The sequence below is a fragment of the Austrofundulus limnaeus genome, unplaced genomic scaffold (genome assembly GCF_001266775.1).
Source record: "Austrofundulus limnaeus strain Quisiro unplaced genomic scaffold, Austrofundulus_limnaeus-1.0 Scaffold26, whole genome shotgun sequence".
In the NCBI taxonomy this organism is placed as follows: Eukaryota; Metazoa; Chordata; class Actinopteri; order Cyprinodontiformes; family Rivulidae; genus Austrofundulus; species Austrofundulus limnaeus.
Window position 1 is genome coordinate 3283646 of NW_013952428.1, and position 25921 is coordinate 3309566.

The following is a 25921-nucleotide window of genomic DNA, read 5'->3' on the forward strand; positions in this document are numbered from 1 at the left end:
GGAAGGAAGGAAGGAAGGAAGGAAGGAAGGAAGGAAGGAAGGAAGGAAGGAAGGAAGGAAAGGAGACAGGGAACTAAAGGAAAATACAGAGAGGGTGTGTGTGTGTCTCTGTGTTGGTGTGTGGACATGTTTAGACATTCTATGCTTATGAGGACATTTTGCTGTGTGTCTGTATGTTTTTGTATGTTAGAGACATTTCATCAAAATAAAATCAGATCAAATTGTCTTTTTATGCTTTTTATTACAAACTGACAAGCTAAATGAAAGAGACTAAAGTGAATTATTTTTTACCCCTTGAAGAAATCATAATTTTTGCATTGCATCTAATTTTTTTTTCAGGCAAAAACTTCAACAATTCAGTCAATAACAGGGGTAACATGGGTGACATTTTCAACTTTTTGTATGGACTTTTTGTACAGAGTAAAAAAGAATTGAATAATAGAGCCATGATGTAAAAAATGTTTGGTCATTTCCAGACAGTCAGGAACAGAAGTGCACCAAARACCCATGTTACCCAGCTCGCATTTCAGGTGAGCAAGCAGCACCGCAAACCAACAATTAAAAAGACAAAAAAAGGAGAGAGATAAACACGAACAAAAGAGGAGTCCAAGAAAGAAGCTCAGAGAGACAAGGAGGCAGATAAAGAAGAGAAGAGGAGGCATTCCGAAGAGAGAAAAGAGGAAGAGATGCAATTCATACTGGCATCCTCTGCAAGACACCGCTCAGAGCAAACCACTACCAGTCTGTTCACACCACTTCTACTCAAACCAAACTAAAACAGAATCCATACAAGGTTTAAGAAGCACCCGCAGGTTGCTGAGTGGGGTAGGAATTAGAGACCCATGATTAGGAAATATTTGCTTTCTTGTGTCATAAAAAAGAAAATCAGCTAATCTGAGCCAACAGGCACCCAACGGAGCAGCAAAGTGGGCACACTGCAATGGGATATTTCATCCTCTTCTTAATAAAGACAGGGCTGGGCATTTAGTGTGCCACTGCACTTCACTGTACACTTTTAAAGTCAGTTAAAGTTTAAAAAGTAGTGAAATGAAGTGGCAGGCTAACATTTCAAATGTCAGGGTTAACAGAGTCGGGTCTCTCAGGGTTGAAGTGCGGAGGGTTTCTTAAAAAGGAGGAGGAGAAGAAGAAAAATGTAGCTCAATACCCAAAATGTGAAAAATACAAAACAGAAAAAGAATAAAACTAAATATTTGGGCATGCCTTTAGGTTAGAAGTACAAAATAATAATAAAAAAGTCATTCAATTAGCTAAATCAATCAATCGATCCATCTCCAAATTGTTCAAACTCCAAACCAAAGTGTGCAGTGCAACTTCAGGGAACTGTATAGATGACAGATCTGTATAAAGCCTAAAAACCTTGATAAAAAGATAGCTTATTGATWTTTAATAATGCATATATTTATTTTGCCTGACAGTAAATTTATTGGGACTAAACAGTTGAAAGATTTCCTTTGAGATAACTATTTCTCTAAATAGAAAAGCTGAATAAAGCAGGTAATATCCAGGTATATTTAGGCCCTCGTATACTTTTTTGGGGGGGCAGACCTAAGAGCTTTTTATGGGGGCAAATGGATTCTCCTTTTAAAGGCAAGAGAACAAGTGCACAGCTCCTACACCCCTGGGACACAACAGCCTCATTAGTATGCCAGACCAGTGTTTTCTGAGCTGAAACACAGAGTTCCAGATTACAGAATATACTGTCGTATATGCACGTTCTCTCATTTCTTTATAACCTTTAATAAGAACTGATCTGAGACTTAAAGCTTTTTAGTACATAACTTGAGTTATAAAAAAGCATTCACACTATTGGGATTCATTTGTTTGGTATCTTGTTCTGCAATTTTAGTGCTACTTTAACTTGTATTTAGCTCCTTCAGGACATTCAGGCTATGACTTGTTTTTTTGAGATATTTAGATTTTTATGCCATTTTTTTCATTGAAAATGAATGGAGCTGTTTCCACATCCTTAAAATGCTTCAAAATTTTCATAAATCTTTACTGTATTCTTCACCTTTTCTTCTGCTTTATGAACATCTGCTCATTTTAGCTGTTTTTAGTGTTTTTCATCTACTTTGACTTATATCAGCTTTGATGTGCTTTTTTAAAACTTCTTACTGTTAATTTAAGCTTTTCGTGCTTCTTTCAGCATCATTCAGATCCTTCTTTATTTTGCCATTTCAGTTACYTTTTAGCTGTTTTTAGCATTCTTGGCTACTTTAGCTTTGAAGTGCTTCTTTTTACTTCTGTTAATTTAAGCTTTGTGCTCCTTTCAGCATTGTTTTGTTTTTATTTTACTCTGCCTTTTCAGTTACTCTTTAGCTGTTTTTCCTAATTTCATGTTTTGGTGGTCTTTTATTTATTATGTTTAATTCAGCAAAGATATGCTCCTTCAGTCTCTTTCTGCTAATTTCAACATTTTAACCTATTTTTCATCTATTTTCATTTAATCTAAGGCTTTTTTTTAGTTAAATCTATCTATTTTTGCTTCTAACTGTCTAATTCAGCAAACATCCTATTTTTTGGCACAGTGTGTAGGATTTTGTCAAGTCTTTTAGCCGAAATKGAGATAATCACTAATGACAATAATAATAATAAAAAAACATGTCTGATCATTGCAGACAAAGACCTTGTTTTATTATTTTTACCTTATAAAAAGCTGTTTATATCTCCGTGGTCGCGGGTCGCCACACAGGCAGCCGCCATCTTGCACCGCCATCTTGTCTACGAAGGCTCATGAAGGACAAACTGCGGTGGCGGCGTCAAAAACGGTTTTAGTTGTTATACTATAAATGTAATATTTGTTGTCTGTCATTGTAGCTGGGATAATTTTACTTATTAAAGCTCATAATCTTACCACTTGAAACATCACTAGCCCTGAAGCTGCTGGTAGACATCGCGGTTGGAATTATCAAAGGTTTTGACACCTGAGAGACACCGTAGCAACTCCTTTGCGTTTGGAAGCTGGGGGTGGGGGTGGGGGGAGGACCAGGGAGGATGATTCAACCACTAGATGTCRCTGAAAACAACAAACCCTACACACTGTGACTTTCAATGTTGATCCCTTTTAATTTTAAGGTCAAAGAATAAAAAGTCATGTGCTAATATTTTTCTGTATGTTTTACATTTTTTTCCTGTAAACTTTAACTGTATTGTTTGTTTTTTTTATTTTGTTCATAAATTCACATTTTTTGCTCCTTGTAACTTCTTTCTGGTAGCTTCAAATTTTTTCTGCTAATTATCTACATTTTTGCCCTGTTCAGCTTTATTTTGACCAATTTTTTCTATTACTTTTTCATTTTGTTTTACTTTCAGTAAAAGTCAACAGTTCAAATTTAACTCACATTAACAGTCTTGTTATTAAACTGTTTCCCCTTGACTTCAGCAGCTTTCAGCTAAAATATTTCAGCTTTAAGCCTTCACTCTGCATTTTCATGTCTTGATAAATGATGATGAAATTCCTCTTAGCTGGATCCTGGTTCTGTAATGCTAGTCTAATTTTTCCTCAGCGTTCTGCTTTTTGACCCGTTTGATCACACTACAAAAATGATATTTCTCTGAGGCAACATAAACTATAATTTTGCCCATCAATACTTAACAGTTATGTCTTATTCTCAAATAATTCTGCTGTGATTTTTTTCCAATATCACATAAAAAAACAACCTACTGCCCCTGAAGTGTAAACACAACAGACACTTAACATTCGACTTTTGCCTTCTTTTTTTTTTTTTCATTCTCATTCAGATCCACTGCTGACCATTGGGCTCCCGTGCAGATGATAAATGAATTCATACATACATTTACATAAATTTCATGGGTGCTGACTAAATCCATTTTGGGATCAAATTGTTCCCAGTGAAAAGGAAGTTATATGTTTTTGCTCATTTGAACTTTAGGTTTTCCTGCTGATTTATGAATTCAGGGACCTTTTAGTCAAACACTAACGAAAAGTGAGAATCTGCGCTCATTCCATCGTGCCAGAGAATCATGCTTTTTGCATTATGTTTGGACCTTTTTTGACATTAACAAATCTGGATTTACAACTTTTGTTATCTGTCATGTTATACAGTGTCCATCGTTGCCAGGGTGACGCTTCGTGTCTCCTCTGGCAAGTGATGAAGAAGTCAAACTATGTGTATCCAAACCAAGTGCTKAGGGAATGCATTGGGTTCTATTGACAAATGCAATAATCTCTGCAGACCGAGGCTCATATACATATCAGAAGCAGACTCAAACATTCAGAAATGCAAACAAAAGATGTCTTGAAAGSAGGAATTTTAGGAAACTATGGAGGATGACATTTTATTAATTTAAATAAAAATAAATGGTAAGTCATCGCGGTAAAAGCTACTCAGAATTCTGAGTAGTCTTCAGCGTGATCGTGCTACATCTGGGTGTTTTACCTGCCAGGCTTTCCAAACCATCCCTTAAGTTCAAATACTGCACAGATGCAGTTTCTCGGTCGTTTGAAAGCTTGCAGATAGGAATCAGCACTCGGTCTGTTCGTATGTGAGAGAATGGCAGATCAGGCAGGCGGGCAGGCAGGAAAAGGAGGGAGGGGAGGAAGGAGGGAGTTGGACTACTTACGTTAACCTCAGTGATCGCTATGTCAACAATGCTACCCACAACTATCAAGGCATCAAATGTGTTCCATGCATCAACAAAATAATGCTGCGTGGAGGGTGGCGGAAAGGAAAACAAAAAAACAGAAAAACAACAGAAGAAAAAGACAGAAAAGGACATTTAAAAAAAAGAAAAACGATGGAAACAACAGAAATTGAAGGAGAGAGGAGAAAAAAATAAGATAATAAACATTACATACAGGAGCAATTGGAGGGAAAGATTYGACAAATTAAATGGTGGTGGGAGGGCAAAAGAAAAGGTACGGGCAGTCTGGAAGAGATGGACAGCAGAGGAGGAACAGCAGCGGCTGGTCATGCTCGTCCATGAGAGGAAATGTCATCAAGAACAACAATCAAGAACAAATTCACAACAACAACAACAAAAAGTGCCCTTTGTTGGAGTTAAAAAGCTGCGTAAGTTTGAGGGGTTAGTTCAGTTAGTTGGGGGAGGGGATTAAAATTGTCACGGTGGCCCAAAATAAAAATAAAAAAATAAAAATAAAACCAAACATTTCACATATTGTATTGAACATTATTGAACGCAACAGCCGAACCCTGCCTGCGTAGCCCTTTCCGTGTTTTTGTGAAACCCCGACGGAAACTTGTTCAGAAACCCTCGAGGCAGCAGCCATCTTGGATTCAAAGAGATAGGAGGAAGAGGAGGAACGAGAGAAAGAGGCTGACAAAAAAGAGGACAGAAAACAGTCCAAACGCAGAGGAAAAAAAAAAAAACACAAGACAGAGACTTGAGGAGAGACAACGAGAGCAAAAACTTGTACTTGTACTTACGTTGATCTCACTGAGAATGACGTCTATAATGCTGCCAATTACGATGAGGAAATCAAACACATTCCAGGGATCACTAAAGTACCCCTGCACAGGATGAGGTGAGCGAGAGGAGGAGGGTGAGAAAGGTATGTTAGAAGGAAAACAACATCTGCTGCCACTTTTGCAGCCCCCCCATTAAGGTGGTATGAAGTTGTACAGTGCAATGAAAGATGAAAAAAAAAATCGTCAGCTAGAGTTAATGAGCTGCCACATGAAAGAAGTTTCCACTCTGTTATCTGCTCATCAAATGCAGCCGGATCTAAGATTGGTTAAAAATGGTGCGTTAAACTGTGATTGTTTATAGTCGAATGTCTTGTTCAGCATTTCAAAGCATTTAGTTTACACACACGTCTGTTTCCAGGACATAAAAATGCTGTTTGACATTGTGAAATAAAATGTAGTGCTACTAGAAAAAAAGTAGTTTGAGCTTTCATGTAGGTTGGGAATATTATTGCAAATTTAGCATTTCAATTAGTATGAGACAGTTTAGCATTATTATGTGACATATTTATTAGGCACATTACGGTGTTTAAAACAGAAGAAGAAAGTTTTGGGCACCAGAAAAAAATAATACAAGCTCAGAAACTATACAGAATCATAAAACCTGAATGAAAAATACAACCTAAAAGATTAAGACATCCTATCTGCTGCTTTTCTGTGGATGAGATAAGAACATTTGTTAACAGGAACAAATTAAATGTTAAGATTCTTATTTCATTAATATCTGCAGAGAAAAAGTGAGCACATAAACATTCCTCATAACAAGATACAGCTTGAGGTTTGTTGAAAATGATTTAGGATTGTGTTATAGTACTGAACCATGGACTGTGGAGAAACGGCATAGAAACATTTGCTTTTATACATCTTAATTGTTCCACAAAATAAAATCTATCCTCAGATGTGAACTTTTATTGTGAGTACTGCTGAATAAGACACAGCAAGACYTGAATTTTCAGAGTAGCTATGTAATTTCACCCTGAAATAAACATCTTTTTTTACTTTATTAAAGAGGACATATCATGCAAAAAACACTTTTGTAACTGCTAAATGCACTTTGTTGTTTTTGAGACTGTAGGAGTGCAGAAATTTTTAATTTGTCTCTTCCGGTGCTGTGTATCTTTATTTTCTATGATGTTTTCTGAACTTGATTTAACAAAAATCGCAAGATTCCATTGGGATTTTTAATGGGCGTGGCCAAATGGCTCCACAGCGCCATCTAAAGTGAGATGGAGGAACTGGTAAGGCCCAGAGAGCTGACATTCGGCACATTGCTAGAACTCCCCAAAATATTAAAAAAAGTTTCTTGGAGGTATGCCCTAAAACAAACAGGAAGTCGGACATTTTGGGTCAAAGGTCAACATTTCCTTATTAAAGAGACAGCGTCAAAATGAGTTGATCTGAGACACACCTCAGAAAACGGGTGAAAGGGGGGCTTGTGGAATTACAATAAGGAGGGATTCAGACCAAAGCATTGCTGTTCCACTTCATATAGACCAGAACTGAAGGACTGAAATGTGAAAAAAAGGATTTAAAAGCATGATATGTCTCCTTTAAAAGCAGGTTTTATAGAAAATAACTTGGATGCTGAAATTAGTTAAAAAACAAAAGCCTTTCTTTTGAATTATGCTTTAAACTAGGACATTATTTTGAAAAGTGTAACAATTCTTAACACATCAAAACAGCTAACTTATTTAAAACTGAATTGTTTAATTAAAAAAATTAGACTTAAAATAAAAACTGGTCATTTTAATTCAGTTTCACATTAGTCCCGCTCACTTCAGCATTAAAAAAAATCATCAGTTCATGTGAAAGCATCTCACACAGATCTTGCATTCATAGGCTGAACAATAGACGTAAGCGTAAAACAGATTATGGAATATTTAAGCTACTGATTGTGCGTTGGGATTTTCCATTAACACTGGTGTAATTGAGTGAAACATTCCCATCTGTTACTGTTTGAATTGCTGACACACMGGGGCGTTATTAGATTGGACCAATAAACCCACTGCAACAACATGGCAACCACTACAGAATAACAAGGGAGCAGTTAGGTATGAAAGCTACATGATGCTGTAACAACCGTGTGGAAGACATCCGAACTAAAGCAATGAGCTGCAACATCGGAGATCAGCTGTCTGTAATTTGCACAACTCAACACGACTTATGTTTCATTCTTTACTGACGGGCGGTACCTACCCTGGGTTTGAAGGCRATCAGCTTAAGGATCATCTCCACTGTAAACAGTCCGGTGAAGAGCATGTTGAGGATGTTCATTGCATCGTTAAAGTTTTTGGTCTGCCCATGATGCTGCAAAAAACCCCCACAAACGAGCCGTTAAGGAATTATTGAAGGTTTCAGTTTTAGGGCTGGGGAGCACTCGTGCGACTCACCTGCATAGCCAGACAGATGGTGTTGAGGAGGATGAGTGTGAACATCAGGTACTCAAAGTAGGTGGAGTTGACCACGTACCACACCTTGTACTGGTAAGGGTTCTTGGGGATGTAGCGGCGCAGAGGGCGAGCCTTCAGGGCGTACTCCACACACTGACGCTGTAAAAAACAAAAAGTGAATCTTTAGATGGGATTTAAAAAYACAAGGAGGAGGTTGTTCCAGAGTCTGTGGTCTGCCACTGCAAAAGCCTGATCCCCTCTGTGTTTTAATTTAACCCTCGGCTGCACTAAGCTGCACTCTTAATTAATAAAAAAATAATAATAATTCAGATACAGCCCAAATGTTGTCTATAGCGCTGCTAAACCACACAAACACRAAACCTACCTGGTTTTTGTCCAGCTCACAGTTCTTATACTCTTGTTCTCCTTGCTCCTGGAATGTGACGATGACGAAACCGACGAAAATGTTCATCATGAAGAAGGCGATGATGATGATGTAGATGATGAAGAAGATGGAGATGACCACGCGGTAGTTGTAGATGGGGCCGACGTCCTCCGCGTGGGAGTCGATGGCTCGGTACAGTAACCTAACAAACGGCAGGAGGGAGTCATTTTAATTCACAGGAACGTAAACAGCGGACCTTTAGCACACGTGGACAGAACACGTTGACTGTGATTTTTTATAAAGGCATACCCAGGCCAGCCCTCAAAAGTGGACACAGCGAACAGAGCCATCATTCCTTGCAGGACGTCGTCAAAGTTGAAATCGCTGTTCTCCCAGAGTCTCAGAGCCTTTTCAGGCTTCGTCACATCCCCGTCCTTATACAGGATATAAGAACCCCTGAAACACAAAGACACACACTATTAGTGCAACTGATTTTATAATTTAAAAAAATTGGAGCAAAAGAGGCTTCCTCCTACCTGCAATCCGCCTGAGTCTGCTTAGAGCTGTCGGTACAGTAGAAGAACTTGCCCTGATTGAAAGATGTCGAAAATCAGTAAAAGTCCCTGAGATTTTTTTTCCCTCGGATCCCAGTTGTGTCTGCTCCTTTCTTACCTTAAACAGCTGCACTCCAATACAGGCGAACATGAACTGGAGCAACGTGGTGACGATGACGATGTTGCCGATGGTCCTGATGGCCACAAACACACACTGCACCACATGCTGTAAAAAGAACCCACACAAAAACAACAACAGTGAATGCTTTATGTCTCTCCAGTCAAGAAGACAGTTTTTTTTAATATATGAGAAAGTGGGAACCTTTAGTCCTTTAGCCCGGTTGATGGCTCTCAGTGGTCTAAGAACTCGCAGGACTCTCAGGATTTTCACCACGTTAATTGCACTGGACCTGAAAAATAGCAGAAAATAACAGAATGGCAAGTCAAACGGATTTAATAGATGTTTCTCTTAGAAAACCTGCATARAAAAACAAAAAACAAGAAACAAAACAAAAACACAGAGATATGACAAAAGCAAAAAATATTACATAAATGAGTGATTTAAAAAAATTCGACAAGACACATGATGCAAAATAATCATAAAACAGCAGCTATGATGCTAAGTAATGTCACTATTACATGTTTTTTTAATTATTCAAATTCATCATATTTTTATTTTAAACTTTCCACTTACATGTCTTCACAGATACATTTTATTCTGTACATGTTTTAATGTTATTGTTAATTATTGAAACAACTAAAATAATCACATTATACAACCCCAATTCCAGAGAAAAAAATTGAGACATTGTATGAAATGTAATTAAAAACAAAATAGAAATCTCACAGTTTGCAATGGAAAGCGGCAAAAAATTTAAAATGCTTAAATTAGAAAATTGTACTTTTTATTTAAGTTATATTTAAAGTTTATGGCAGGACTGCATCTTAATAACATCGGGACAGGGCCATGTGTACCATGATGAAACATCCCTTTTTTAACAGCATTGTTAAAACAATATCTTACTTTAAACATGCAAGGTATTTTCTGCACAAACATATTGTCTAGATAGGAGCATTTATTGTTCTAAAACCTGCTGCTCTTTATTGAAGGCAATGCACTCCTATACCGTCAGAGAGGCAGGGCAGTAACAAGGTTTCCAAAAATGATTTTTAAATTTTAATTAGTCTATTTGTTTTTAGACACAATTTTCTTATGGACTTGTTGCAAATTAATCTAAATAGTTACAAATACATCCTCCAGTTGTTTCCTTTTCATGATCCTTATTTTATTTATTTGCTGACATCCCATAAAATTCTAAATTACGTTACTGTGTCCAAAAATCGGTACAGTTTCTTAGTTCAAGCATTTTGTTTACCATGTTCCATTGAGAAAAAAGAGATTCAAAAATCAGTGCATTTCGTTTTTATTTACATTTTATACAATGCACCACCATTTAGGGTTGGGGTTGCATACTTTTACTTAAACAAATGTAAATTCAATATGTACTAAAATCACTACTCAAACAAATGATTGACAATAGCTTTTAGCCACAAAACACATATGGTCAATGATACCCACATGTATCACATAAACAGCGACACATAAAAACACACACACACACGGACTTTTACAGGCAAACAGAGAAGAACTGTGCTGTAAAAGAGTGTCAGTACAAGCCAACGGTTCAAAGGTGTGACCCTTTAAAGGAAGTGCTTAAAAAAACCGTTTTAAACACTGAAAGAAGAATCAAATTAATACGATGACATTTTGAATTCAACACTAATTATTTAAAGAACTGAAAAATTGTCTTTTTTTTCCTGGGATCTGTGTTAGATCCCTTATTATTAGCTCCTAAATGTGCTAATTATGAGGCTCACCAATGTGCTTTAGTTTCAGCGAAGAGATATAAGTGATTTGTTCAGATGAAGGGAGAACAAATCAAGTTCTCTCTTTTCATAAAAGGATATTCAAAATGTCAGTGTATGTTCTAAAAAGGAGGTGACGTTTTGGGTGGTTAAAGGAGTGATTTATTATTTAGAAAAGAGGAAATAGGAGGAAAAATACACCCGTTGGGCAACTCTTTACAGAGGGAGGCAAAGTTTTGTTGCAGTTAAAGGCAGTTGGTGTGGAGTGGGACATGATCAGCCATATCACAGTCAAACCAGCTGTGAGGATATGCTCTATAGTTTCAGCACAAATCCATCAAAGAGTCAAAAGCAACTTAATTGTAACGTTCTTAGCAAAAAAGTTGCTGACAGCGATGAAGAACACTATTTACCAACCACCTGATGACAAGAAGTACTCTATCCATCTATAAGAAAGCAAACATACATATGAGGTCATAAGAGGTTGATATTGTTATCAGCCAAGATGCCATTGTTCCTTTATTTATGGTGTTGTTGTGTCTCATTTATTCAGAAGCAACGCAAACGAGCTATTTCACTAGCTTTACAGGAAAGTTTCGTTTAAAAAAAAAATCATCCAATTTTCCAAGTTTGCTTTGCTCTTCTTTCAGTACAATATGCAAACAAACAAACAAACAAACAAACAAATAGAAAAGAGATGTATCTACCCTAAAATGTGTAATAATTATGCAGCAATAACAGCAAAAGGTCCTTACAGGCACAAAAAAAATGGAACACCATCACAATTGATTTAACTGTGATGCATTCAAAAGGAATCCCACACACTCACTCACTACCTTTAACAGGCAAAACCCACTGAGTTTAACATTCATGTGTCATTTTTATAGCCTAGGAGAGTTCAGCTTATCCACACATTATAAATGATTTTGACCTATTAAATAAACATTAAAGCTGCCTGGAGAATTGGAGGTTAATTTAATGCAAAGGAAAGGATATTTTTCCTGTTGAAGTACATTTTATTGCAAACAAACAAACAAAACAACAACTTATAATACGATTTTGGAAAAAAAACTATTTTCTTACAAATCTATAGACACATTTAGCTTTTTATTTCCTCACATTTTAATTCASACTTTGACTTAAACTCTCCAAGACCATAGAAATATCAAATCAAAGGAGTGACATATTTACACGGTTAAGGTGAAGGGCTGTTAAAAAGGGGTTATTGACACGGACTAATACGGACTTACTTCGAGAAGTCTAGGCTATTAAGCATTAGAGAGAGAGCGTAGCATAGCATATTAAACACAAACATCACAGCATTTCAAGGTGTTATTAGAAGCAGAAAACATACGTTTGAATGAAACATCACAAAGAGAGACAGCTTTTAGGGGTAAGGTGGTGTGGAGTTCTTTAGAGCAGAGTGAAACGCTTTTTCAGACAGTTAGAACTTGTGTATTTAAACGTAAGCCAAAAGCAGTAGCCCTCTATTCATGTAATAAGACGTGTGTAATGGTTATATTTGAATTGCTGTGAAAAGTTAGAAATATCTGTGTACACAGTCTTAGTGAAAATACTTGAGAAGTGTCACTAAGATGGTAAAGCATGCACAAAGAAATCATGATGATGCACTCACTGGATTCCAGAAGAGATGAGGGAAACGCTGACCACAACTAAGTCCAGGATGTTAAAATAGTTTCTGCAGAATGATCCTTTATGGAGGAAGGCTCCATATGCTGTCATCTGCAAACAAACACATATTTTAATTTGTAGAAGACGCATGTGAACCCTGTACTCAAAAGCAACACAGAGTCTATAACATTTAACCTTGAATGACTGAGTTGATATTCTGTTTTATAACATTAAATGTTTTTATGAGCATCAGTTGGTTAGTTACTACTATCAGTTATTGATGAGCCTGAAAATTGCTGAACAAGCTGTTTAATAAGGAAAAACTGCCAACATAGTCTCCAAGAAAGAAGCTACCTAATAACTAGCTAAAAAGCTAGTGTCGTATCAGTACTCAGTATCCGTATGTATTTAAATGTAAGTTGAAAATCAACATCTTAATCACAATACGATATATCAATTTGTTTGGATGACGATAAAAAGGTTTTGACATTAAAAAGTCATTGATGATACAATTTTGATTCAATTCACATGTCTGCGAGTGATGATGCAATATCATATAACAAGCATTTATGCTTGTGATAGATGATGACATGATCAATGCTTTTGTTTTGTCTTGATATTACTGAATCAATCATTTCATCAACATATTGTGGATCGATGTATTGTTACACCCCTATTTAGTACTATAGGGTTATTCAACTAAAATGCTCACTGGGCCACAAATRAAATGTATTTAAAATCTAATTTATATTAAATGAAGTCATTGACAGACATTTATTATCAAAGTCTAAAAAAATTGTTCTTTTTTTCAATTTTTAATTAAGTCATCTCCACCTTAATCAGAATGAAGTCACCCACAGGCCACATACGGCCTGTGAACCACCATTTGAATAGTGCTGAAGTACTAGTATTCAGTACGTAACAAAGTATTTTTGATGCATCCCTAATTTAATGTACACACATACTTCATAGTACTGTAAAAAAAAGCAAWAAGTACCTTTAAAATGATCTCTATGGTGAAGAGTCCAGTGAAGACATGATCTGCATAGCCCAGGATCTGAAAACCCAACAAGCAACACTGCAATGCTTTTATCTCTTCATATAAAGGAGGCTTACTGAACATGCAGAAAACAAAAGCTTTAAATAATCTGTCTGACTCATTTTAAATAATAAAGATATAATATAGTAAAGAGCAAAGCTGTTAAAGCTGAACTTACTGTCAGTAAAACAAAAAGTCCAGGTGAAAGGACAATAAAAAAAAGCCTAAAAACCAACCCATTCTCACTCCCGAGTCGTCACATATTGACGTTTTTCAAAGGTCCCTTTGCGTCCAATTTGGACGCATCAGGTACCCCCCTTGCGTCATATTTTGACGGGATGGGGCGGAATCTGTTGTCGTAATTTTTCAAAGTGTAGAAAATGCACAAATACTACCGTCCCAAAGCGTGAAATTACGTGTATTCACTTTAGACATCCTGTCCCAGACCCTAGTACCTAAAATTAACCATTAACCCTGATACGTAAAATTAACCATTTTTAGAAAATGTAGGAAATTCATGGCAACTACGTGTTGCAAAGCCTAAAATTACCTAATGTTCACTGTAGACATCCTATCCCTGACCCCAGTCCCTAAACTTAACCATTTATCCTGATCCCTAATGTTAACCTCAGACCCCCGACCCAAAGACCCCTGGTGGCGCAACCCGGAAAAGCCGCGGGCGGCAAGGACTGACGCGAGGGGGGTACCTGATGCGTCAAAATTGGACGCAAAGGGACCTTTGAAAAACGTCAATATGTGATGACTCGGGAGTGAGAATGTGTTGTAAAAACACATCCAAACCTCAAATATACAATTTAATTCATTCAGATTTTAAAGATTAATTGGTTTGCCCAGTAAAACATCTTCTACCAAAGCCAGGAAAATGCTATAAAACAGATCTTTGTTGGCCCCAGGAGACTCTTCTGCTGACATAGAGAGGAAACAATGTACATAATCAAATACAGCGCAGAGTGCACGGTCTTTCCATTATACTGCAGCACGATTTGGTCCATAAACACTTTAATTATTAATACAGCATGTGAACAAATTATTCATTAGTAAATACTACAGAAGATACACAAACAGTAAATCGTCTGTAATTTTAGAGCGTGCTCGAGGCAGAATGGCTCTGCTCCCCAGCTTACTCCGAAGTAAAACTAAGGAGAGATTGTGTGAACACTGAGTGCAACACATTTAAAACACTTCCCTGGTTAATTTAAGGTTAAAAATAAGAAGCACTTTGAGGGCGGCACTCAATACAAGCAGTGAGTTGATCTGAGACAACAGACCAGAGGAGATGCTTTACATTTTCTTCGTGTGAAGTTAATAATAGTTACAGTTCTGGAAGCAATCTCATTAAGTGTAACAGGCCAGTTAGAAAAGCTTTGGTTCTTCTTTATGCTGTTGTCAGCTATAATCCATTTAGTTCATAATAAATGTGTGTGGGCAGCTAATGATGGCAACAAAGTCTTCAGTCAGTGCCTTAATGTTCTGTTTATCCGGTTTCATATGGATGGTGGCCCGGAGGTCCATTTCACAACATTATGCAGATCCTTATCCTTTTGCGTTTTGCTAGATTTTGTCTTTTCCTGCTGCTAATATTTGATTTTAACGTTGTTTTGTTGGATTGGTTCCACTGATTACGAGTTAGAATTGTGTTTGCTTAAAAAAAAAAAAGTTTGGTGGTAAATGTCACCTGATTTCTGAAGGAGTCGTTCTTGACGGGGTCCTCTGCTGCCAGACTGATGCTGCTTAGCAGGATGAAGAAGAGGATGAGGTTGGTGAAGATGTTGTGGTTGACAATCTTGTGGCACAGAACCCTGAACCTGTGGAGCAAATAGTTGTTGAAAGAAACAGAATGGGAGAATTACGAGTAAATGTCTTGATACAGAGTAGGCGGGTTTTAAATCAAACAAACAAAAAAATAATTAAATAAAAACYGTGTAAAAAGCTTCAAAGTGGCTCTGGTTAAAATAAGAAAATGTTTGATATTTTACTTGTTGGTGTGGCTGAAGATGAAGAATGCGCGCGCCTCAGGCATCGGAACAGCCTTCTCTTTAAGCTGAATGTCAGAAAGTGGGCGGGGCCTCGGACCAACGGGCATCTCTGGCTCATCCTCATCCTCATCGCCTGATTAGGGAATGATAATGTAAAATGACTGATGGCTTAAGAACACAAAAAGTGTTATCGTTGCTGACAAATCATTGTTTATTAATGTTACCAATATAATCATTAGCAGGATAAGGATTCTTCTCTTCACTTTCATCTCCACAGCAGTCGTCCATGTTTATCTGCAACATTAAAGTGTTTTGTTCATTCGTCAGCTAATGGATGCACTTATTGAAAACTGTGGATTTATTTTCTCTGCATACCTTTGTCGCTGTGTTGGTTTCCCCATCAGAGGTGATGGACTTCAGCTCTATCTTCTCGCTTTTCTTTTCCTCCAGAGGTGGCTTTTCGTTTTCCTGGCGCTTTTCTGGACTGGCGAGCCTGATGAAAAGCGGAAAATCATCTACCTTTAGCGCCGACTAATTTTTGTGCTGTTATTTCTATAACTCGCACAAAAGTTCACATCAGACAGTTGCTTTTCAGCGACACAAAGAACCCCGAGCTGTTTTGACCAAACCCAAGGGACAGCCAGCGGAGAAATGATTTTTTTTTCCATTTTTGCTTTCCCCTCAAATCAATACGAGTCGCAACCAAGAGGGAAACATAATGATTAGTTTCACTGTATAACACCATCTTCCCCTGCTGTTCTAAAAAAACTCACATAATTATTGGTGACAAATTACTTTTACTGGATGCAAAAGAAATCCCTAATAAATTTGTTTTGAAAGAAAAAGCAAAGCAGGGGAATGACAGCCTGTGTGGAAAACCTACAGAATATTTGTGCAACAGCTTTTAAGGAGCTATTCTCAGCTGCTTTAAACTACCTCCAGCCATCACTGACTATCCAGGACTGAGCTCTCTTTGGTGCTCTTGAGACTTCCTAAACATCTTCTTTCTCTTCTTCCTCTAAAACCTCTTCTGTTGGCAGGAGACAAAATAGTTTTCTCCTGTCGCATTCTTACTAAGCTCACTGATTGCCTCCCTAGGTTTCTTGTTTTTTTTTCTGCTTCACCTGGCTAGTTTTTTCCTCTCCTTCGCCTCCTCCTCTTCTTTCTGGGCCGATGTGAGACTCTCTGCGTCTGCCAGATTGTCTACAGCGATGGCCAAGAAGACATTCAGCAGGATGTCTGTTCAGAAGTGTGATGTTAAGGAGGGAGCAAACCTGGGACATTTTGCAGTAAGTGATCTCAAACAGCTCTGTAGGGTAAAAAAGAAACATGATAAATGAAATAATGCATATACACCACCTATCTTGTGCTGCGTTCACACCGAACGCGATTTCAGCTTCAAAATCGCAGCCAACGCTGAAGTTTGAAGCTTGTGCGCTTTGAGGTCAGACGCAGGTCAGCTCTTGAAGCGCTGCACGGCAACCGCCTCCCCGCCCCTCCCCCCTCTGTCGGGCTCTGTTTAATGTTGGACGAGGAAGTAGCTTTGCTTTATTTACAGAGAGCAAGAGCATGTCACGTTCATCAGATAATTAATTCATAATTAATTCACCAGTTAATTCAGAGTAGAGGCTCACAGCTCGCTTTCAGGACTATTTTTCCAGTCTGATGAGCCGCTGCCACGCATTGGTGCRGATATCTCTGTCAGGACACCGACTGCAGGCACTCGATTTCAGCTAAAGAGCAGGAGCTCTGTCTGTTTCAGGTTAGTGGACATCATTCAGTAAACTGTCCCGTCGGGAAATATGTCGCTACGTCACACAGTGGAGTCTCTCTGATTGGTTGACGCGGCGCGTCGAGCTGCAAAAGTTCAGATTTTCTAACTTCAGCGATTTGCGCCTCAGCGCGTCAAACGCTCAGATCGTTCAAATCGTTCAAATCGCGCTGCTCTAATCGCGCTTGAGGCGTCGCAGAACTTCCCGACATTGCTTGAAGCGCGTCCACCATGGACTTTGTATGTAAACCTGAGGCTCCTGATGCTGAAATCGCGTTCGGTGTGAACGCACCATTAGACTAAAATTATTTTATTTTATGTCCGGAAGTTTGAATCATTTTGGTAAATCTTACCCATTAGGTGCAATCCAATGAAATATTGCATAATCTTRTATGAGCTCAGAGTGTGTGTTACGAATGACGGTCAACTACTACCACATTCAATTTGAACTCTAGATCTGTAAAAGTGACCAAGTTATAGATATTTCTGTGTTCACGCAGACTGTCAAGAAGAATTTGATGTTTATTTAGAACATTCAGAGTGACTATCAGAGAGAAATTAAGAGTCAAATAATGACACACACACAAAAAAAGAGTCAAATAATGTTTCAATAAACAAAGACCGGGGAGTTTTGTTTAATAAAAAGTTCCCCTTTGATGTCACTTCCTGTTTCACTTTGGCTGAGCCAAGTTCAGAAGAAAGTATGCCAGTTGTGTGTCAAAAATGGGTAAACTCTTGAGCATTATGCCAATGCTCTTAAATGTAAAGATGTTTTCTTTGACCTTTTTGTATTTTAAGGATAAGCATGTCACAGGCACGTTAAAATGGAACAACATTCAGTTACTACCCCAAATAATTGTAGTTCAGGGGTGTTCAATCCTGGTCCTTGAGGGCCACTATCCTGGTGATTGTTAGGCTTCTCTGCTCTAACACACCTGATTTGATTTAATGGGTGATTAACCGGCCTTTGCAGAACTTGAAGAGGTAATTCAGTCAGTGTGGCAGGGGTGTTGGAGCAGGGAAACAAGTAAAACATGAAAGATAGCGGGCCTCAAGGACCCTAGTTTAGCTCAATATCTGTAAAAATGGTTGTGTTTAAGACATTACACCCACCCCTAATATATAGACTAGTATGTATCCTACGTARGCTTCATGTAAAAGGATACAGTTTCCGCAGATGAAGAGGATGATAAAGTAGATGCAGACCAGCATGCCAGGAAAAGACGGACCCCCATACGCCATGATACCATCATACATAACAGAGTTCCAGTCCTCTCCTGTTAGAATCTGTGATGAGGAAAGCAAAAGAAGAAAGTGTTCTGCCAACGATTAACCCCCAAACAAAACCACGACACAAAGTTTTAATTGAAGCACAAAGTGGACACGAAACACTGCAGCAAGGTGACCTGAAACACGGTGAGCAGAGACTGCGGAAAGTTGTCGAAGGTGCTTCGCCTGGTCTCGTCAAAGTTGAACTTCCCCCCAAAGAGCTGCATGCCCAGCAGCGAGAAGATGATGATGAAGAGGAAGAGCAGGAGCAGCAGGGAGGCGATGGAGCGCACCGAGTTGAGCAGCGAGGCCACCAGGTTGGAAAGAGAGTTCCAGTATCTGTAGGAGAGAAACCGAACGGATGTAGAGGAAAAAGCAACATATATTCGAAAGACATGCAGATTTATGGTCGCAAAATAAATGAAAATGCCATGCAGCTGATAATAACCTGGTTATTTTGAAGATTCTGAGCAAGCGTACGCAACGTAACACGGAAATGCCGAGAGGAGACATGATCTTTGTTTCGACCAGAATGGTCTCGAGGATGCCCCCGCACACTACGAAGCTGTCGAACCGATTGAAGAGTGACACAAAGTATGCCTGCGGAGAGCAAAAAGTTACGTTTTATTCCTGATAATCACACAATTTGACCAAAACACCTCACGGTGCTGACAACCACCCACCTGTAGGCCGAGACTGTACATCTTCAGCAGCATCTCACCGGTGAAGAGTGCCAATAAAACTTTATTAGCAATGTCTACAATACAAAAACACAAGTTCGTCAAGACTTCAGTTCATATCCAGAGGTTTAATTCAGGTATTTTGCGTTTGATGTACCTTGCACATCAGTTAGCCACTGCGGCTGCTGGTGATGTTCAGAAGCAATGGTCAGCGTGTTGAGGAAAACCAGGAAGATGACCAGCCAATAAAACACCTGCGACTTGACTGCTGCRCGGCACTTCCTCCGACACAACCTGTTCCACCTCCGAGAGTAGCGACTGAGAAGGACGAAGGGCAAGATAAGAGATTGGGAGGCGAGGAGAGGAGAGATGGGTCGGATTGACGGGGTGAGAAGGCAGAAGATGAGGAAAGAAACAAGACACAATCGAAAGAATTAAGGGAGAAGAGTGAAAGACGAGAAGCGGAGAAGAAAGATAAACAGAAGAAAGTCGATAAGTTGGAACCGAACTGCGATGACATCAGCCCTCTGTCCGTGGTTATCTGTTGTTTTAAAGCGAGCTGCGGAACATTAGTCATCCTCAAAGTTTTTTACATCAACTCGAGGAGGTTTGTTACACAGTAAACGCACAAAACACACTTGAAGATGCAAATTTTAAGCTAAATGTGTTGTTGTATTCAGATCAAGCAATAAAAAAAAGGGTTTGGGTTTTTTTCCTCTCCAGCTTCACAATTTTCAGTTCAATCTATTTGTGAGTAACAAAAAGGGTCACACTATTTGATTTTTTCATCAGCACCCGATTTCTTTCCTCTGAGTGAGTGGTGTCAAAATTGAAGGCAACAACCTGTGCATTGATTGTGTTTGTGCTGGAAAATATATAAATATATACTGTGTATAAATCTTGCTTTAGAATTTCATAAAGTTTTTCATCCCATATAAGCTTATAGGTTTTGCTTTAATAAACAACCAAAACTTCCAAATGAGGCAGAAGTGGGCATGGATAGAGACATGTCTGTTTATTCCTGTGGTTTTATTCATAGGGTTACATTGGCAGAAGATGGTTGTGTTTAAGCAGTAACACTGGTAAAAGTAAGAAAATTAYCCCAGCTGACATTTTCCTTGCTGTTCTTGTAACCATTAGGGCCTGTGTATAGTTTTTAAATCTAATTAAAGTTTCATTATGTCCGTTGTAAACAAAAGACCCACCAGTCTATCTCTCTCAACATGCATTTGTTTCAGATGCAAATAGTTGCTTTGGAAGTTTTCCATCAGTAAAAATATCACAGCTAAACATCACGGCTCAGAGCACATTGTTCTCATGGCAACAAATATATAAAGTAATTATTTTCCACGATAAAGTCGAGGCATATTTGTAGGGATATCATGAAGCATTCACACTGAGGTGATTCATTTTTCGTCTGTACATTTTTCGGCATGTAACTCGTTCCACAGTTTTTGTTATTTCAAATATTTATATATCAAAATGCTCAGCTCTATCCAGACATTCTGACTAATACCTTTAGTATTTCAGACATTCAAACTTTTTGAAATAGTTAGCTTTTTCCAGTCATTTTTTGTTCTCATTGAAAATGAATGGAGCCATCTTCAACAACTTTAAAACCTTTCACAGTGTTTATTAATCTTTATTATACTCTTCACTTTTCTGCTAACTCAAACTTGCAAATTGCAATCGCAAAACTTTTATATTCTTTCTTCTGCAAAAATGATTGAGCATTCAGGCTATATTTTCACGGAAAATTCTCTCATTATTATAGCATTCTCTAAATTGTGAAACAAACATAACATGACATCAGTTATTTTTTTCTTGTCTGCTGCAGATACTATATGTATGTACTGTATACTGAACTGTTCTCCATCTCCTGATTAAAACAGATCAACACAGCTCAACAGGATGCTCTCCCTGTTTTTGCCTTTATCTATAGAAATGTGATGTTAAACACTGTTCCTGTGAAAGAACCATAATTTTGTGTTTTTCCTGAGCTGTAGTTACCCAATTTTGTTTTCATAGCTTATGCTTCCTGTTTTATTTTGATAGCTGTGCTTTTGCTTTTGTTGACTTCCTGTTTGCAAAGATTTTATTGGCAGGTTTTTGGTTTGTCTGTTTTGCCACCCAGGATTAGCAGCTTATAAAGCAACTTCTGAATAGGTTCAGGATTTTTTTTGTACTGCAAACCTGGTTCACCTTTTTTACCTGTCAAGATGGGAAGATTGATGCAACTCTTATTAAGCAAATTGGTTAAATGGTGGAAGAAAAGTGTGGTTTTACCAGCCAAACAGTAAATTAYCTATAATTTATATTTTAAAAATTGCATAAAGTCCTAATTATTGGGCTTTAACTCATCTGTAAATTATTTTTGTTTCAAAGTTTAATTTTATTATTTTTCATTGAACACAAATCACAGACACATGTACACACAAACACAGTCACCAAACAAATACCACAGCATTATGGTAAACATGTACTAACCTGAACTTGGATTTGGAGATCCTATTTCTGGAACACAGAAAACAGAATGGATTATACATACACACATAACACACACACGGACAAGTAGACATGACAGAGGTGATTTGAGAGGGAAAAACAAGGGCTCATCTTCCCTCGTCATCACAAGTGCTTCATTAGTTTTAAAAGTTTAGGTACAAAGTAGTTTCTGATTAAAGAATTAAAGATAAAAAGCATAAAAGATGTTTGTTTTGTCTGAAATAGAATCCAGATCATCAAACAATCTAATCGTGCTGATGACAAAAGGTCAATTTGTGCATTTTTATGCACTCACACTAAATTATCATTCTTATTTCATTGTGAACAAATCACCCCCTGTTAACACAAATACAGTGGCATCCAGTCAAAAGAAAACAGTTTGAGTATCCTCCAATCAAAACTTGTGCGGGAGGAAAAAAAAGAAAATTTTATTGATGGAAAAAGTCTGTTGATTGTTCACCACTGTAACAGCAAAAAGTACAACACAGAGAACTGAGGACAAGAGATCATGGAAGACAGTCTGACAGAAGAAAGTCGAAACATTCATCTCAATTTATGAACTTTTGAATCTTTAGAAAACTCCACAAGCAAAAAGCAGCTTTTACTGGGACAATGTGCGCCCTGTCCCTTTACATTTCCTTTAAGTGAGGTTTTCATTCAACTGTGTTCTGACTTGTTTACTAAAAACAGATGGATGCCTATCCGAACAACTGACTGAAACGTTAAAATGCCTTGCTGAAGACCTGAAAGAAAGAAAGAAAGAAAGAAAGAAAGAAAGAAAGAAAGAAAGAAAGAAAGAAAGAAAGAAAGAAAGAAAGAAAGAAAGAAAGNAAGAAAGAAAGAAAGAAAGAAAGAAAGAAAGAAAGAAAGAAAGAAAGAAAGAAAGAAAGAAAGAAAGAAAGAAAAAGCCTGAATGACTGACTGTCTGGATATGGGACCTGACAGTACATCCATCTCCTCATCTGTCCGACTCAATTAGGAGATCAGCAGGTGCTGAAGCAGCTCGTATCTCTGGGTTTGTCTCGCAGCGATGTGAGGAGGGACTGACAAACACTAAACATCTCTTATTTTCTACCAAGTGGAAGGAAATGTCTGCAGGGAGGCAGAAAAATCCACTTATTTTTCTAAAAAACAAGAAAATACAACCTTTTAGATATTTTGTATTGATACCTTTACCGATTAAGTGCAACACAATGGTTTCTAATAAAACTTGTTACTAATCAAGCCCATCTCTGTTTCACTTTTCTATTTGAGGCCCAGCTTGTTAACTCTTGGCTCTGGTAACAAACAGAACCATCTGTTTGATCCATCTTTAATCAAACCATCAACACAAAGTTCAATCAGTGAACTGCAGCTCCCACAGTTGACYCGTCTCACCTGGAGGTTTAGGATGCAGACCGGAACTGTTTCAGTTTTGGCCATTGCATTGGTTTGGCAAGAATGAAGCTGTTGTTTGAGATTTAAAACTTCCATTTTAGAAAAGTTTAAGATGTTTTTTTTTTTTTTTAAAAGAGGATTTTCACTGTCATTACACTAAGAAAATAGCAAATTCTTATCTTATTATCTTATCTTAAGTTCTGCTGGCATCAAATTTGTGAAATTTGTTCTAGGAAGACAACAAAAATAATCATCTGTGTCTGTTGAATAAAATATTCAGATGTATTCACTTTGCTTTTGTTCTATTTTAAAAAAATGTTACCAGTTTTTTTCTGTGAATGCAGCTGGTAAATCCATTCTGCCCCGAGCCACAAAACAATATTTTGTTCCTAAATTGATCAAACTCACTGTAAATGTAATACAAACTAAAAAAAAAGAAAGAAATTTGAATTTGTTGCTTTTCTTTCTCAGATTCAGGTTGAATTTAAAAGTAAAACTACTCTAAACTGCACGTTTTAGTTGTTTTCCTGCCACCTGATTTAAATGAATGAGTGATTGACAGGTTTCTGCAGAACTTAAAGACCTGCTGAAGAGAAAGGAAACACCTAAACAGTGCAGGATAATGGTGCTCAAGGACCAGGAYTGAGAACCACTGGTCTATAGTGTATATTTTAGTTTTAGATATTTTACATTAAAATGAACCAAGTAAACACAAAAACCAACAAAATACCAGACGGACATCAAAACAAATATTTCTGTCTGTGTTGACCTTACGGTCCCTTAAAGCATATTTTAAACACAGTTTGAATCTGAAATTTGCTGGAACATTCTTTTTYTCTCGCAACAGTCACAACAACGAGGGCTCTGTGTGTGCGTGCTCGGGTCACGGCTCCTGTGAGGTCTTGCGTCTACGGAAGAAAGCAACTCATTTGTTTGAATAATGTAAAAAAATGAAAGCAGGGGGGAGAGYGGGAGTGAGTGAGTCAGCTGTTTGCCGGCTCCCGCAGGGGAATAAGAAAAGCATTTTWAAAACACACGCAGAAAAGACACATGGGTCAGAAACACAGGAAGGGAAATGTAGGAGAAAGAAAGGTGGATTAGCTATTCCTTTATGTTGGTAAGATCCCAAATTTGTACATTTCTATTTTAATTAAGACCCCAATACATAAAACTAAATAAAGTCCAGCTTTATTCTAGAAAAAAGAAACAAATAAAACCTGAAGTCATTTCATAGATTTTAAAAATTAAGCAGCGTTATTATTTGTCTCTTCCACTCAGGTTCATTTAAATTAAAGTTAGAACTAAATGAAGCGTATTGATGATGTAATGTTTCTCCACGGTGCATGACTGTAAACAGTGAGCCTGATGAGACAGAAGGCTGGTTTAGTTTGGATCGATGAGGGATGGAGGCAGGCCGAGCCCCCCGTCACCCCTCGTCTAACACGATGGAGGCAGATAGTTCTCTGTGGGAACGACGGAACAGAGAGACTCGAGGAACGGAGGGATTGGGAGACGAGGGTGAGGTAACTTACGCCAGCCTGGTGCAGCAGGTCTCCCCCTCCACGTCTCCCCCGGGGGCGTTATCGGTGTTCACCGATTCATTCTCACTGGCCGGCATGCTCACTGTGAGACAGATGCAGAGAGAAAAAAAAACAAAACAAAAACAAAGATGAATCAGGAAAACAGCATCGATTTACATAAGATTCTTCAAGTTTACCGCTTATTTTTGGCTACAATTGCACAACTACTAATCTAAAATGTGCGTTTACTCAATGGATTTAAAACTTTGATGTTGAATTCAAAGTTTAAAGAATTTTAGGAGAAAAAAAGAAAAGAGTACACTGTGTGAATAAAATTGCTGTTAATTTAGCCAATTTCATCAAATTTCAGGAAGAAAAGACACCATTATAAACATATACTCTGTCAACTTTACTCGTTTCCAAAATATACATTAATTTCCTGAATTAACAAAGTTCTGCCGTTTATCTTTTCAGAAATGTTTTTAATGGCYATTATAATTCTGTTTGAGTTTTATTCTCTAAACTTATTTGTAGTTATACAAGTACATATAAAAACTTGATTATATTCTACTTATTGGTTCCTAAACCTCAGAGGAGATGTCGGATCTTCACATTTAAATGTCCTATCACACTGAAAATCTCCTCTAAATAATTTATCAGACATGTAGCAGAAAGTTTTCCTCCGTTTAGAGTGCCGATGATGCAAAAAGATAGAGATGGATTGGGGGAAGAGATTTAATGTGACAAATATGAATTGGTGAATAAGAATGGAAAAGTGTTTAAAAGAGTAAAAATAAGAAAAAAAATGGACGGCAGAGTGGAGAATGATGGAGAAAATGTAAGTTGTGTAGAGGGTAGGAGATAAAGCAAAGAAAAGGAAAAAAACATGGAAATGGCTGGTTGGGTGATAGAAAATGATCCGTTCCTTTTTATTGCTTTTGTCAGGTTTTTTTTTAGCTGCACTCCTCTGACTATATCACCTCTTGTTGGTGTAGACACCAGAATCAGGTGCTGGATAYAAACATCAATGCATTTTGTGCTAAAATAAGATACAAACTGTTCCAAAAATGTCAGATTAGAAACATAACATGTGCTTTTCTTATGTTTCTTAACGTTTTAGTAGTGTTTCATAGGGATTATTTAATAAAGTGTTTTGTRTTATAGGAGAGCCTGAAGGCACTTGGGTGACATCCTATCTCAAAGTGAGCTACAGTGCGTTAACAGGAGGCTGCTGTGCTTTGACAGATGGACATAAACGAGATCAGGGTCATAAAGATCAAGCTGGTGTCCCTGAAAACGAGCGCCTCGGCTGTGAACGCGACGCGCGTTAGCGCAGCTCTCAACACGTGTCACCTGCTGCTGCGCTGCTCGCTTAAATGGACCCGAGGCCCCGGCGCTTCCTCTGGAGGAGCCTTTTCAAATACTGTACAAAAGCAGTTCGGTGCCTTCTCCTCAATGGAGCTATGAA

The 25921-nt window shown here is 37.9% G+C and overlaps 1 protein-coding gene across 7 annotated transcripts in view; it reads right to left on the reverse strand.

Annotated features, from left to right (window-relative positions):
- cacna1c (calcium channel, voltage-dependent, L type, alpha 1C subunit) overlaps positions 1-25921 on the reverse strand; it is a 189921-nt gene that overhangs the window by 25405 nt on the left and 138595 nt on the right. For 4 of the 7 annotated variants that reach the window (XM_014004815.1, XM_014004812.1, XM_014004811.1 and 1 more), the window contains 23 exons: positions 24466-24556; positions 21539-21565; positions 19209-19369; positions 19055-19128; positions 18820-18971; positions 18509-18710; positions 18269-18389; positions 16456-16570; positions 15707-15824; positions 15556-15625; positions 15332-15464; positions 15031-15160; positions 13293-13352; positions 12300-12406; positions 11914-11928; positions 9120-9207; positions 8916-9023; positions 8780-8832; positions 8553-8699; positions 8244-8445; positions 7859-8017; positions 7665-7775; positions 5430-5513 (listed from right to left, as the gene is read on the reverse strand). In XM_014004815.1, the coding sequence (XP_013860269.1) occupies positions 5430-5513; positions 7665-7775; positions 7859-8017; positions 8244-8445; positions 8553-8699; positions 8780-8832; positions 8916-9023; positions 9120-9207; positions 11914-11928; positions 12300-12406; positions 13293-13352; positions 15031-15160; positions 15332-15464; positions 15556-15625; positions 15707-15824; positions 16456-16570; positions 18269-18389; positions 18509-18710; positions 18820-18971; positions 19055-19128; positions 19209-19369; positions 21539-21565; positions 24466-24556 (2528 nt within the window). The remainder of the gene's footprint in view (positions 1-5429; positions 5514-7664; positions 7776-7858; positions 8018-8243; positions 8446-8552; positions 8700-8779; positions 8833-8915; positions 9024-9119; positions 9208-11913; positions 11929-12299; positions 12407-13292; positions 13353-15030; positions 15161-15331; positions 15465-15555; positions 15626-15706; positions 15825-16455; positions 16571-18268; positions 18390-18508; positions 18711-18819; positions 18972-19054; positions 19129-19208; positions 19370-21538; positions 21566-24465; positions 24557-25921) is intronic. The other 3 variants (XM_014004814.1, XM_014004813.1, XM_014004817.1) reach the window with 3 other exon arrangements.